Source organism: Pteropus vampyrus, unplaced genomic scaffold (assembly GCF_000151845.1).
Source record: "Pteropus vampyrus isolate Shadow unplaced genomic scaffold, Pvam_2.0 Scaffold182, whole genome shotgun sequence".
NCBI classification, from domain to species: domain Eukaryota; kingdom Metazoa; phylum Chordata; class Mammalia; order Chiroptera; family Pteropodidae; genus Pteropus; species Pteropus vampyrus.
The window spans coordinates 1,371,465-1,385,779 of NW_011888963.1; the positions used below are offsets into that span (position 1 = coordinate 1,371,465).

Here is a 14,315-nt window from a genome sequence, read left to right on the forward strand (position 1 = left end):
ACACATATATGAGATCAACAATGATAAGATACCATCTTCTTCAATAAAATAAATACTTAAGAGAAAACCGATCTTATTTCTGGTCAGAAGCTGTCAAAAACACAGATTATGTGTATGTGACTCATACTGCCTCAGGAGGCTTCTTCTTTATACACATATGGAAATCAGGGACAGTGATGACTACCTTGTGGCAGATGGCTAGGTCAGGTTTGCTAATTAAAAGGTTTGTTTTAAGAAACACCATGTAAATTCCTTTAAAAGAGCCAAGAGCCTGGGTCTAGCCCACTTCTTGTATTCTTATCGATAAAACAAGGATGCTGGTAAACAGTCTTACGGTTCATTCTCTGTGCTTCATATTTCATGCTTCCTATTTTTGATTCATCAAATGAAGCAAACAATGGCAAATAGGGTATGTTGCCAGGATTAAATGAGCCAATGCATTTTAAAGAGACTAGTGCCGAGCACATAATAAGTATTTAAAAAATTGTTTTATAAAATTATTTGTATCAAATGGGGTCTGATTCGATGTAATTCACTTCCTCCTTTTATTTTATAGATTTCCTTTTTAAAAATGCGTATGACTTACTAGTTAGAGATAGAAAGAAGAAAGAACCTGCATTATCCCCATCTTTCATGCAAAAGAGAAATTTCTATATCCAAAGTACAATAAAACTTGACTGAAGGACAAAGCAAGGTGATGGAGTAGAAATAAAAAAGAATTTGAAGTTAAGAGACATGATATAAATTTGGGGCATGGGAGAATTAAACGAGAATATGTGTGGGAAAGCCATGGAACAAAGGGCCAAGTTTTCTGTTTATTGGTGGCTGGGTTCTAACTGGAGAGATGTCCAAGGGTCTGGGAAAGAACAACACTTTAAACTTAGAAAATGACTCTTTTTTTCTTTTTGGTTAATCAGTTTTAGCATTCATTTTCACACTGTGGTTGTTCATGTTTTCAACATCTTAAATATGGGCCAGTAACCAATAATGGTTACTAGCACAATAACAAAGGGTGACTTTACAGTGACAATTTTATCCACTGAAACCATTCAGGAGTTTTAAGCATCCTTTTCTGATATAAGAATGATGTGCCATTGAAACCACTGAAGGTTGTCTGGATGCTTCACAAAAACAGTCTAAATGGACAATAAACTCATATACCACAACAAAATGGAATAAGGGATAGGAGAATAAATTACCTCTCCTCAATAAAATACTACAAGGAGACGGTAAAAATAATCCAACACGTTTTATTTAACAAGTCAGTTTTAAAAGTGCTCCAAAAACCCACATTATTTAGCATCTGGAATTCTGGAAATACATAATATAAGGCAGTGATGACACCAGTTAGCATTTATGAATTTAATTGTAGTTTCTTTTCAATTCAAGTGTTTCTTTTCAATTCAATTAAGCGGCTGGTGCTATATGCTTAGCACAGTGCTTGGGTGTGTGAAAAAAAAAAAAAAGATGGATAGCCCTACTCAATAAACTATAGATTTTGACAAAGTGGAGATGGAGATGAACCAGAAGGGGCTCTAAAATCATCAGCTTATTCCTGGCTTGCACAAGAACATTTGGACTACTCCGTTAGGTATTTACTGAATGCCTACAACAGACTGAGCCTTTCTAAATGGCTATCGGCTTTTAAGGCTCTACAGAGATAGGTAACCCACAATATCACTAACTTAAACCAAGAAAGCATATATCTAACCTACTTTCTAGTCATTGCTAGACATCTTGTTGAAATGTTATAGTTTGGGGCAAGAGAACATCCTTCTTCCTCTACCCATTTTCATGGTTTCTCATTATTTACCTTAACTGACTACTAAGTTCTTTTAATCTCTCCTTAAAAGAAAGTTATTCCCTAGAAGACACAGACAAATTTAAGGCTTGCCATTTTTTTTTTCTTTGCAGAAAAAAACCCAAACAAATCAAAAAACAAAAACAAAAAACAAACAAAAACAAAACAAACAAAAACAAACAAACAAGAAACTTTGCATCTAAACCATATATATATATATTTAAAAAAAGACCCAGGACATCAAAGTTTAATGGCGTTTCAGTGCTAATATCATTGGCGTGGAACCAAAACAACAAAACCAAATTGTGTTTCCCCCTAAACTATACCAAATGGTATTAAAACAAGAGCTCCTGATTGTCTTTAAACTTGTGATCCTGGGACTTACTCATTTTGTGCACCAAAGTTTAAAAGCTTGCAGTAAAAAGATGCCCTTTTTATGTTTGTCAGCTCATCATCTGAGGTGTAACCTATTCAAAGTGGCAGACGTGCAGAATCTGCCTTCTCCTTCCCACCAGGAAACACCAGAGAAAACACCACTTGCATAAGAGCTCTACAGTTGTGAGGGAGAGGGAAAAAATCAGGCACTTACAGAGACCGTGGAGCTGGGCGTGTTTGTTCCATAGCCAGAGGAGGGGAGAGAAGCCAAGGACCAGCGGCGTCCATCAGTCCTATTGAGAATGTGAGATTAGCTTAGGCCAACACTGGAATACTGTTACACAGAAAACCCAGGGAAACCGAGTATTTTTAGTCAAACGAATGACACAAACACAGTCAGTGAGGGTGTGGAAATGTTCAGGAAGGGCCAGGGTAAACAAACATTATACAGCAGGTTGACTTTTATTTAAACTGAATCAATATACCCAAACAAGGAGGAAGTGAATGGGTTGATCCATATTATTGATCTCTCACTAATACACTTTGACAAAATGAATACCAGGGATAATTACAATGGTCAGACTCAGCAGATTCAAATGAATGAAAACAGAAAGGGAGGAGGAAAACTACTCTTATCTGGAAACTGATAACTGGGGCCATGATCTTTGGAAGGGCCTGAATTTCTGCATGCTACAAGAGCCTGTGGAAACTTTCATTGCATCCTAAAGACTTTCCCTTATTATTTTCAGGGAGACAGTCCTACTCATTATGCTTGGGGAAGAAGGAGTCAGTGAGCTCATGGCTGGCTAAAAACTTAAGTGGCAAATAACTTTAGCACTAAGAAAGTGACTGGCCTTATGCTCAGAATCTCTTAAGAGTTATTACATTCTGACATGACCTGGCTTTAAAAAGTGTTGCAGCAAGTCTCTTACAGAGTTTATGAGTATACAGCCCGGCTCTAGTTGACAGTGGGGACAAATTGAAAGCTTTGAACTAGGCATAGAGCTTAATGCAAAGAGTAGACTTATCTGCCCCAGTTACAGTGGCAAGGTGTCAGAGGTCTGGAAGGAAGTAGTTTTATCTCCAAAAGGTGATAGGAATGAGCAGCTCTCTGGGTTAGGCTCTGGTTATTAGAGTCATTACAAGGGTTTCAGATGAGTTAATGAAGTAGTAGAGACAATACTATTGCCAAGGCAAGTGGACATCAGAGAGTAAATTTTCTGAAACTCTAGCATTCCAGAGCCATTACTTCATTAGCAATTTCAAGTAAAACTGGGCCTTCAAAATCATGTAACACTGTGACAAACACATAAACTTGCCACGGAGAAAACCGGAAAAACACACTTTATAAGAAACTCTATTGCATTCTTAGATGGAATATCATATATAGACGCTTGGTAGTTTGTAATTATATTGATTTACCATGTGAGAGATAAGGGTAGACAGAATTTACCATAGACGCTCACAGTAAGATGAAGTCAGGGAATTCAACAGCATTAGATTTGACTTTGAGAAATGTCACAATTAGATGTTCATCTAAAAAACTGACATTTTAGCCTAAATTACATTCAAGGGAAATATAATCATAGGCTACCACGGATGTTGCCTCCAAGAAATGCAAATGATCTACAAAGACAAAATGGAGATATTCAAGTGGACAAATCACAGAAGTACTACAATGTTAAGATTTTAGTAAAATTTACCTGTCATTTCTGTGACCATGATTGAAGTACAATTGAATCAAGTATGTTTTTTTTTAAAAAAAAGAAGCAAAATAAGACGTTTGTAAATATACCAGAGAGAAGAAATGGGGAAAATTAAGTCATAAGTTCTTTTAAAATATTTTTTAAACAACTGAAAATCTTCAAGATTTAAGAAGAAAATAATTATGATAACATGCTTCTAAAGATTTCCAACTACCAATTAAATGAACACAAGTTGGTCCCATTTTATTTGGCTACTTATTAAAAACTTAAAAACTCATTCCTGTAACTTCATATTTTAAATGCCTCCAATTTTTAAAAGTAAGAAAAGGATATAATTTTAAAAGGATTATTCAGTCCATTCAAAAGCAATTATCAGAAACTAGTCTCTGGAAAGAGTAAGGGACAAAATTTCTCCCACCACGATTTTATTTTGCGATTCATTAACTCTACTTTCCCTCAGGTATCAATGAACATATTTCAGATGAATGAAAAGTCCAAGATGAGACATGTTATTAGTTCTGAAGTATAAATTACACTTGCTTACTCTGGAAAACACGACTAGAAAGATGTTTAAACAAGGATGTGCTCAGTACCTTGTGCAGCCACAGGCCAGAAATAATTTATGTCTCATAAAGTTCTCTAAGTTGTTCGTGTCTTTTTACTCAAATGGAGCACAAAAGACCATTGCATTTTCATTACCATGACACCCGCACATCAGATGTTACTATTTATGCTATCTATAATACTTAAAGAGAGAATGCTCTTTTTTCCCCGCAAGAAAGCGATCACACTAGTGCGATTTGGATCCTACTAACAATGTTGTCTTTCCTTTGCGGTAGCTACCAATAAAATGTTATCTGAAAAGAAGACTATATTCTTGCCAAAGCAAGAAGACTTTTTTGAAAAACGTGTTTTCTCTGTGGGTAGAAATCTAAGCGTTACACTAAATGAAAAAGTAAGACAGGAAAAACATCTGATGGGAACAAAGTATGCAAAGAAATTGGCAAAAAAAAAAAAATCATTTCAACACCACTCACAAAAATTTAAATTAATATGGTATACAACAAGAAAGAACGAAAAGTTTCCATATCAATCTGGCTATTATAACTGCATGAAGAGGAAGCAAATTTCTTTATTTGTTTAATTGTTATAGTCACCTGGAGTGATATATTTTATATTCTAGTTGAAGTCGGACTAGGCTAATATAATGTAACCAACTAAAATTCATTCCAGAAAGAATTCTGAAAGAGTAACTTAGTAGGTTGCTCTGCCCACCAGCTCTCTACAAGTGCCTTTGGACCTGAACTTATCAGGAAAGTCTATCCTAGTAATTTACCTGTGGAATATTCTGCGACTTAACCTAGTGAATAACAAGGAGACAATTAGGAGACACTCATGGCATTTATTCAGGGCTCAATATGGCCAGCGAAAGTGGAGCAATTTATAACACATAAACCTCTACAACTTTGGGGAAAGGCAGAACAATGTTATTACCTCCATCTTACCATCAAGGAAAAAAAAGGCGAACTCCACAGTCAGATAGATTGTAAATCGGCACCACAGTTAGCAAAGTAAAAAGATGCTTCCTTGCTCCAAACAAAATCAACTATACTACAATGCTCATTTTTGTTCTTTTAACTCAATATTAAAAAATTAACTAGATAAGTTTACTCTCAAATACATATTAGATAATATGAAAAGCAAGTATGCATCATCATATTTTTTGGTCTGAAATTAAACTACTACATTACAGAGGATGTCTACTGGGGGGAAGTATTATCACATGGTATAAACTCAGAAGAGATTAATAATCTGATCTTTATCCCTTCACCCATGAATAATTTTTAAAAACAAGGCAATCGCTCCTCTGTTGAACCAAATACACAAAAAAATAAAATGCAGCAGTCTGAAAATGACATTACTTCTTAAAGGCTCAGAACTATGTACCAAATGGAAGCAAATGGAGAATCATGAGTGGAATCTAGGTTTCCTAAATGAAAATCAACTTTAAAATGAAAGAGAAAGACCCCAGACGAATAAAAATATGCCAACTTGAGTTTTCACAGCAAACTCAGAGTTCTATTTACTTACATAAAAGTTTTAAAAGATGATCACTCATGTCCTAATCTAAATTAATACTTTTTGAAGAGTGTGGCAGGAGTTCCATCTGGAAATTCATGCAAAATGAACTAGAGGTCTCCTGTGATAATCTTCTGTCACGCTTTATGGTTTATTTGTCAAAAATTAACATGCCTGGGGGTTTGTGTATTTTCTTAATAGCAAAGAAACCAGATTCATCGGTCCTCTAGTCACCCACTTAATTATTAAATTCTCTTCATTTTTATAAATCTGGCAGGATTAAGAGACTATGATTTCTGTCATGTTTAAATTCATGCTATAATGAGATTGAATTTTTCTTATTACTTAAAATAATTAAATGCATTCTCCTTTTTTAAAGAGATGTGTTTTAAAGACTACGGTAGATTTATCAATTTTTTTTTTTCACTTGGAAGAGTAGCACCAGCATGAATTAATATTCATTGCACAAAGACAGGTTTTGTGAGACCAGTTAATTTTCACATTTTGTTTGCAGGTTTGTTTGTGGGAAAATCGGGTTGTGGGTCTAAAGAAGTTCTCTGGAGATCATGTCTTAATTTCTCTTGTGTTCTCCCAATGGTGGAGGAGCCAGTACCTACATAAATGAACATTTAACATATGGTGGCAAATGCGTGATGTTTACAAGAGAATCTTAATTACAGAGAATTCTGAAAATACTGCAAACAGATCCTCTTCTCTATATTTAGTAACATAAAATGCATTACATGCTAACAAATGGCAGTGAGGACACTAGGTTTTCCAGGTTAGTAATATGTGTTAAAACAAATCTATTTTTTTGACCTACCTATATGTCTTTACTTAGTGCTACTTTAATCCACTTTAAGGTATAGTTAGGTCTCTAAGAAAATTCAGCAAATATTTCGGACATTCAGACCATAAACTGAATTATCCTAAATATTCAGGGGCTGGCCGGAGGGGCGTTTTGTTTTCTGTGTGTTTTTTCTGAGCAGAAGAGGACAGAGTGTGTAGGTGAGAACAGTGATAGGATGTGGGAGGTTGAAGGTCTGAATTTGACAGGGTGAAGTACACCGATCCCACATGCAGAACACAGAAGAGGTGGCTGTGTAGACTTAACTTGGCAAAACCACAGAGGAAAATTGGAAACTGAAAAGGTTCGATATGAGACCACATGCCCACTATCCTTGGAGCAACACTTCCTCTGGACTCAGTGACCCAAATATGAAACATATATCTTTGATATCTGGTGCCCACTTCTAAGTACAACAGGAACAGAAAATATAAAACATCCTATAGTGCACGCACGGCTTTATTTCAGGGAGATCACTAAATTGCTGGCTCAATGCTCTAAAGTAAAGGAGTGTCTTAGAGTTTATATTTTGTGATCCCAAGAAAGGTCATTTTTTAAAAACATTTTAACAACAACAACAACAAAAATATATCACACCAGGACACATAGATGAATCAAATCCTTAAAATATGAGCTCTGATAATTCAGCTGCATCTGTTGTGTATCAAGCATGCAAAAGGCATGGTACTCGGGATGCAAGAAAGATGGAAATGCTCATTCCCTGCCCTTGCTGGAAGCCCAACATCCAGCAGAGGACCGAGAGGTAGAGACAACTCTAGCATGAGGCAGAAATCATTACAACTGTTAAAGCAAAAGTGTTACAACAGAGTTCTGCAATGGTCTAATGCTACCTTTGGTTGGAGGAGCTTCGGAGAAGGCCCTGTACATATGATTATGAGCAGGACCTCACAAGGCAGAAGGCCGGGATGCAAGGGGGAGTTGCGGGGAGTGTGAGCTGGGGGATAGGATTCTCTACCTAACTTTATTATTCTACTCAAAAAAGTCCTTACCTCCGTGCAAATGAAAAATGGGCTGAGGCACTGGGGGAGAAATTTCTTGGGCTATCTTGAGGGCTATTTCCTGTAGAGAAAAAGAAGGGAAAAATTTACAAAGTGATTTTATTTTTGTATCATTACCCACATGCAGAATCTTCCTCCCTTTAGTAATAAGTTTCTTTTTACACTTTGTAAAATGTCCATCCCTCTGTCATGTTTTAATCATGCCTGGAGCAGAAACTTGGTGGGAGGGGGAACTGAGTGGCAAAAAAGCTTTCCAAGTGTGCAAGGTATACAAATAAACACATTCACCTATATCGTCAACCAGTAATCCTTCATATATTTAACAATCTGAATATCTCAGTCGTATTGAATAACGAATATACAAATGTCTTGGTTGTATTCTTCCAGATGTGCTAATATTTCAAATAGCAGGATGGATGAGGAAGCATATGCTTCAATGGGGCGGGGGGTGGTGCTCGCTTTTTTAGTATTTTTTATTTACAGTCAAGTGAATAAAAGTCTGAGTTCTCAAAAATAAATCCTCATATTCCCAAGTACATATTTTAAAGGTGGATGACTATGTTAGAACTAGTCATAAAATACTGGAAAGAACCCAGCAGTTTGAACCTATTTCTCAGATGAGCCAGACCTATCTTGGCATGGCAGAAACGGCCAGGTAGGATTAGCCTTTATCACTCCTTTCTTCAACAGATCCCTCTGCTCCTCAACAGCTGGGCCGTGACTGGCCAGGCAGCCTTTAAAAGCCACAGGCACACGAAGGCTGGCAGAGGGTACTCTCCCCAGCTCCTTCCCGGGCAGGTAGAGCACGGATTGCTCAGTGTAAGGAGAGCAGCTCCCCCCGGACTTGTTAGAACACTCAACCTGCTGCTGATCATTGAGACGCTTGGCAGGCAGATGGTGTGGGGAAGTTCAGGACACTCCAGACCACCCTGCTTCCCTCTGCATGTTTAATTAGATTGGCAGAATTATTTGAGGACCTGAGGGATAGTAGCTGGTTTAAATAAGGAGGTGAAGAAAGGCTGCAAACTCATCCTGTATGTTCTTGAAACATACAGGAAAATAATCAAGAAGATATTTTTAATCCTTAACAGCAAGCCAGTTGCCACATTACTGATTTTGTAATGGAAGTGACAATTGTAATTAGGTGTAAGGAATACAAGATTGCACATTAAAGTCAGCACCTAGCTGTAAAGGTAAACAATCTATTACCTATGTGCAAAAAGAATAGACTAACACATTAAAGAGGATAAGTTTAGTGTTACCTTGAGGACTTCTGGACTGGTGACACCTCCAGTGAAATTTTTCAATTAACTTAAGGTTGCAAATTTTATAGCGATGTCTTCAACAGATGCCATTAACTTTATGACAGACAGAATAATTAAAGCCATTTAACTGGGAAGCGCTGAAAAGCCCATTTCTTTGTGGATAGAGAATCAAGAAGCATTTTCCCCCTGCTGCAATCAAATTTATCATGCCTTTGCATCTGTTGTTCCTTGGGCCCTGGAGAAATGGATTCTGCTTTTGCCATCAAGTAATCCGGAACTATTTTTGTCCATTTATCTACACAGCTAAATTAAGTGCTTTCAACTTCTCTCAACAGCCTTTATTCCCCTCGTTTGTACATCACTCTTCACATTCCTTAAAAGATCTCTGTAATTTCAAGATGGCTAAAAATTTTGTTTCCCAAAGAGAAACAAATCTAATGTCAGAAATCCTCATGTAAATTTTGTTGTTTTGTTTGGAAAAAAAATGTTCACTTTGTTTACACTCCATATACAGCAAACTACTAGTAAATTATTAGGAGAAACAAAACAATTGATTGTTTGAAGCTAAGGCATTTTGAGAAAAATCCCTGCTACCCTATTCACTTAGAATAAATAATAGGGCCAACGAACCTTGTCACCAAATTCTTAGCTCTGCATTCTTTGTAAAGAAAACACTGTATCTAGAGATTATATGAGATCACCTAGAGAAATTAGAGAGAGCTTATTAAATATATTTAAGAATCCGAAGGAAGGAGAAACAAGGAATTAGCTTAAAAGCCTTTTTGCTTTTAGAGATTTTAATGAGCAGTCCTCGGGAAGCTATGTAACATCTTATAACACACAATGGTGACCCGTCACTTTGAAAATGAATGGACAGAGAGATACAGAGGTAGGTTAATTTAACTCTGCTTTAAAAAAAAAAAAAAAATAATAAGGCTACCATTAAGCATTTCTAATCTTCGGGTTCTGCCTTTCCCTGGCTTGTTCATTGAAAATGTTCCTCATTTTCTTCTCACGCACTTCTACGCTGCTGTAAAACCTAAAAAACCAAATTCGCACATCTTCAACATGAAGACTATGGAGCCATCTGTACTGTCTTACTTACTAATCACAGATCTTTCTTCTTGTTTCATGTCAGATTGAAGAACTAAATCGAAATGCAAACACACACACCCCACATTATCACAAAGGTCTTAAGTGTAGCGGGATATTAGAGAAAATGAGATTGCTGTGACCTAGAATACCTGAAAACTCCTAAAGGACAAGAGACTATAGCTTCATATGTGGGCAGCTCAGCAAGCTCAAGGTGAGAAGAAGTGGTAGGACTTCAAGAAGGGGACAGAAACAACCCAAACTCAGCAGGACAAAGCAGGAGAGACAGCCTCTGTGGAAGCAGGGTATTCGGCCTGGTAAAGCCAGCGAGCTGTGAACAGCATTTATTGGTTCCAATCAGTGGGAGGCCTTAAGAGATGTTTGCGGGCAAGCGAGAGACCCTAGAGATTTTAACCTGACTTGAGTGTTTGGGGTAGGTGGACAGGAAAATGGTTAAGGAGGAGGAGCTGGATTCGGAAAAAAAGCCCATAGAAAAGTTATTTGGGAAGTAAACCAAGCACAATTGGTGACAGATTAGAAATAGCTGATGAAAAAGATTACATGCTAAAAATGATCAGTGTTTCTAACGTGGGAAGATTGGAAGAATGGCTGACCCATGGATAGCTCTTATTCATAGGGAACTTTGAAGTGAGGTGGGAGTGGGAGTGGCAGAAAAGGGTAGATGAGTATTCTGCAGATTTTTTGTGTCATTTATTACAGAAAGTGCCTCAGTTTTCTTTTGGGAGAAATTACAAGATTAGCAGATTAGATAGGTAGAAGTCCGTTCTTGAAGTCTTTACTTTTTTGAAATAAAAATCGATTTCTGTTATCTGCTCAGTCTTTGAGGACATAGGGATATCATTTAGTTACAGTGATCAAAACAACCACAATTTAGAACAGATCAAATTATAAAGTGTGCTTCATATGTACTTAACTCAGAGAGGAGGACCAGACTGCCATGGACAAGCACAGCACTTTCCCAGGATGAGAACAAGATGGATTGAAACCAAAGTCCTATACACGACCTTCACTCCTCACAGCACTGCTCTCTGAATTCATCCCCCCATCTGCAGAGCAAAACCGGAGAGACTCTCAAATGAAAAGTGGTGCCAGTTAATTCTCTGCCCATATGTGCAGCGCTTGCTTATAACTCAAATCCTGCTGCTCCCAGGGATTTGCTGGCTCTTGGATGTTTGAGCGCTAGGACACTTTATAGACCGCTGGCACCGCTGCTGCTGTTTCTGACCTGGTCAAGTAAACCTTAATAGTGGTCAGGCCTTGGGTAGGTAATTAACTTCATGATCACCAGGGGGAACTAGCATGGCTAATAAACAAGCAGTATATCAAAACGGTACTTTACCTAATGGCGCTGCACAGGGTGCCTCATTTTAGAGGCAGTTATTGTTAAGAAAGTGATTTCCAGATTAATTAAGTTGTTTGATTGCTTTGTAATTAGGTTGGAGAAGTCCTGTGTCTTCACCACAGAGAAACAAGCTGCAAATCTTTTTAAAAGGCATATGCTATAACCACTATAGATTATTAATGTGCTTTTAATAGCTGTCTGTTCACAACAAAATGATAGTTTCTGGTTGCCTTGATTTTCTATCAGGACAGAGGGAATCCAAGAATTAATGATAATTACAATTTGAAACTCCTAGTGGATCAAAGAGAGATTTTAACCTGACTTGAGTGTTTGGGGTAGGTGGACAGGAAAATGGTTAAGGAGGAGGAGCTGGATTCGGAAAAAAAGCCCATAGAAAAGTTATTTGGCAAGTAAACCAAGCACAATTGGTGACAGATTAGAAATAGCTGATGAAAAAGATTACATGCTAAAAATGATCAGTGTTTCTAACGTGGGAAGATTGGAAGAATGGCTGACCCATGGATAGCTCTTATTCATAGGGAACTTTGAAGTGAGGTGGGAGTGGGAGTGGCAGAAAAGGGTAGATGAGTATTCTGCAGATTTTTTGTGTCATTTATTACAGAAAGTGCCTCAGTTTTCTTTTGGGAGAAATTACAAGATTAGCAGATTAGATAGGTAGAAGTCCGTTCTTGAAGTCTTTACTTTTTTGAAATAAAAATCGATTTCTGTTATCTGCTCAGTCTTTGAGGACATAGGGATATCATTTAGTTACAGTGATCAAAACAACCACAATTTAGAACAGATCAAATTATAAAGTGTGCTTCAGATGTACTTAACTCAGAGAGGAGGACCAGACTGCCATGGACAAGCACAGCACTTTCCCAGGATGAGAACAAGATGGATTGAAACCAAAGTCCTATACACGACCTTCACTCCTCACAGCACTGCTCTCTGAATTCATCCCCCCATCTGCAGAGCAAAACCGGAGAGACTCTCAAATGAAAAGTGGTGCCAGTTAATTCTCTGCCCATATGTGCAGCGCTTGCTTATAACTCAAATCCTGCTGCTCCCAGGGATTTGCTGGCTCTTGGATGTTTGAGCGCTAGGACACTTTATAGACCGCTGGCACCGCTGCTGCTGTTTCTGACCTGGTCAAGTAAACCTTAATAGTGGTCAGGCCTTGGGTAGGTAATTAACTTCATGATCACCAGGGGGAACTAGCATGGCTAATAAACAAGCAGTATATCAAAACGGTACTTTACCTAATGGCGCTGCACAGGGTGCCTCATTTTAGAGGCAGTTATTGTTAAGAAAGTGATTTCCAGATTAATTAAGTTGTTTGATTGCTTTGTAATTAGGTTGGAGAAGTCCTGTGTCTTCACCACAGAGAAACAAGCTGCAAATCTTTTTAAAAGGCATATGCTATAACCACTATAGATTATTAATGTGCTTTTAATAGCTGTCTGTTCACAACAAAATGATAGTTTCTGGTTGCCTTGATTTTCTATCAGGACAGAGGGAATCCAAGAATTAATGATAATTACAATTTGAAACTCCTAGTGGATCAAAGAGTAAGACCCCATTTGAATCCTTGTTGTTATTACTTGATTATCTGCTTAAATGACTTGTGATGTTTTACATCATAATAATCAGTGTTATGTTCCTTATCGCTTTGTAGGAGATTCTCGGCAATGAAATGACACTGCTTAAAAATCTCAAGACCCAACTTCACAGAATCGAAGCCAGGATCTTCCTACAAGACAAGCGCCAGCAGATAAAGTGGACAATGGAAAAGTTATGTAGGAACTCCAAGCTGAGGGAACTTTGAAAAATAATAGTTCAAATCACCTGAGAAGTTTGAGTCTTTCCTACCAGACCCGGCTGATGCAAGTTAGAAATCTTCCTTTCACTTTGACAGCTGTCTCAAAAACTGGCTCCACTCCAGATATAACTGCAGAATATTAATTAAACCTGGACAGCTGTTCAGAATCTAAGCGGACAGAAAAACCTTGATTGGCCTTCAGTGGAATTATCTCTTGGTAAGCTGTGAGGTATTCACAGCGGGCCAATGTTTAGAAATAGACTTATATTCCTGGGTTTTCAGGTAGAGAGGATTGCATACAATGACAAAACTTTCTTATTTTCTGGGCTCTCTGAACCTCTTTTGGTTTTCCCTGTCCTCTCATTGCTTATTGATCCTTCCACAGCCAGCACCACTATTCGGTGTCACCTGATTGATTGATTGATTCAACAACTATTTATTAAACTTCCATTACATAGAGGGGAGTGGTATGATTAGATTTACATTTTTAAAAAAACTCTCTAGCTGTCCTGTGGCTCTAAGCGGACAAGAGTGGAAGGGGAGATGGCTTCGGAGCCGACGAGCACAGACAAGGTAACAGACGGTAGTGCTTTGGAAAGGACGGCTGTAGATCGCAAGTAGGTGCTGGCAGCAGAGTCGACAGAATTTGCTGAAAAATCGGATTTAGGAAAGTGATGTGGATAAGAGAGGAAACAAGGATGACTCCTATTTCAGGATTAAACAAATGGGTAGGTAGAGGCACTAACTGAGATGGGGAAGACTGAGAGAGGATAGAGTTTGAGAGTAAGAGAGAAAGAAGAGCAACACTTGAATACCTGGGTAAGCTTTAGACTCTTATGGAGGTACCACTTAAAATAATTTCAAATGTATTAAAATGTACATATATTCCACATTGTATGCAATTATATATAACAATGTTATACTGAGTGGCTGTTCTTATATATAA

General features: G+C 37.7%; 1 protein-coding gene across 1 annotated transcript in view; it reads right to left on the reverse strand.

Annotated features, from left to right (window-relative positions):
• Positions 1-14,315, reverse strand: part of MAST4 (microtubule associated serine/threonine kinase family member 4) — a 158,413-nt gene that overhangs the window by 68,128 nt on the left and 75,970 nt on the right. Inside the window, 2 exon segments of the mRNA XM_011371060.2 lie at positions 2,391-2,469; positions 7,819-7,888. Coding sequence (XP_011369362.1) covers positions 2,391-2,469; positions 7,819-7,888 — 149 coding nt within the window.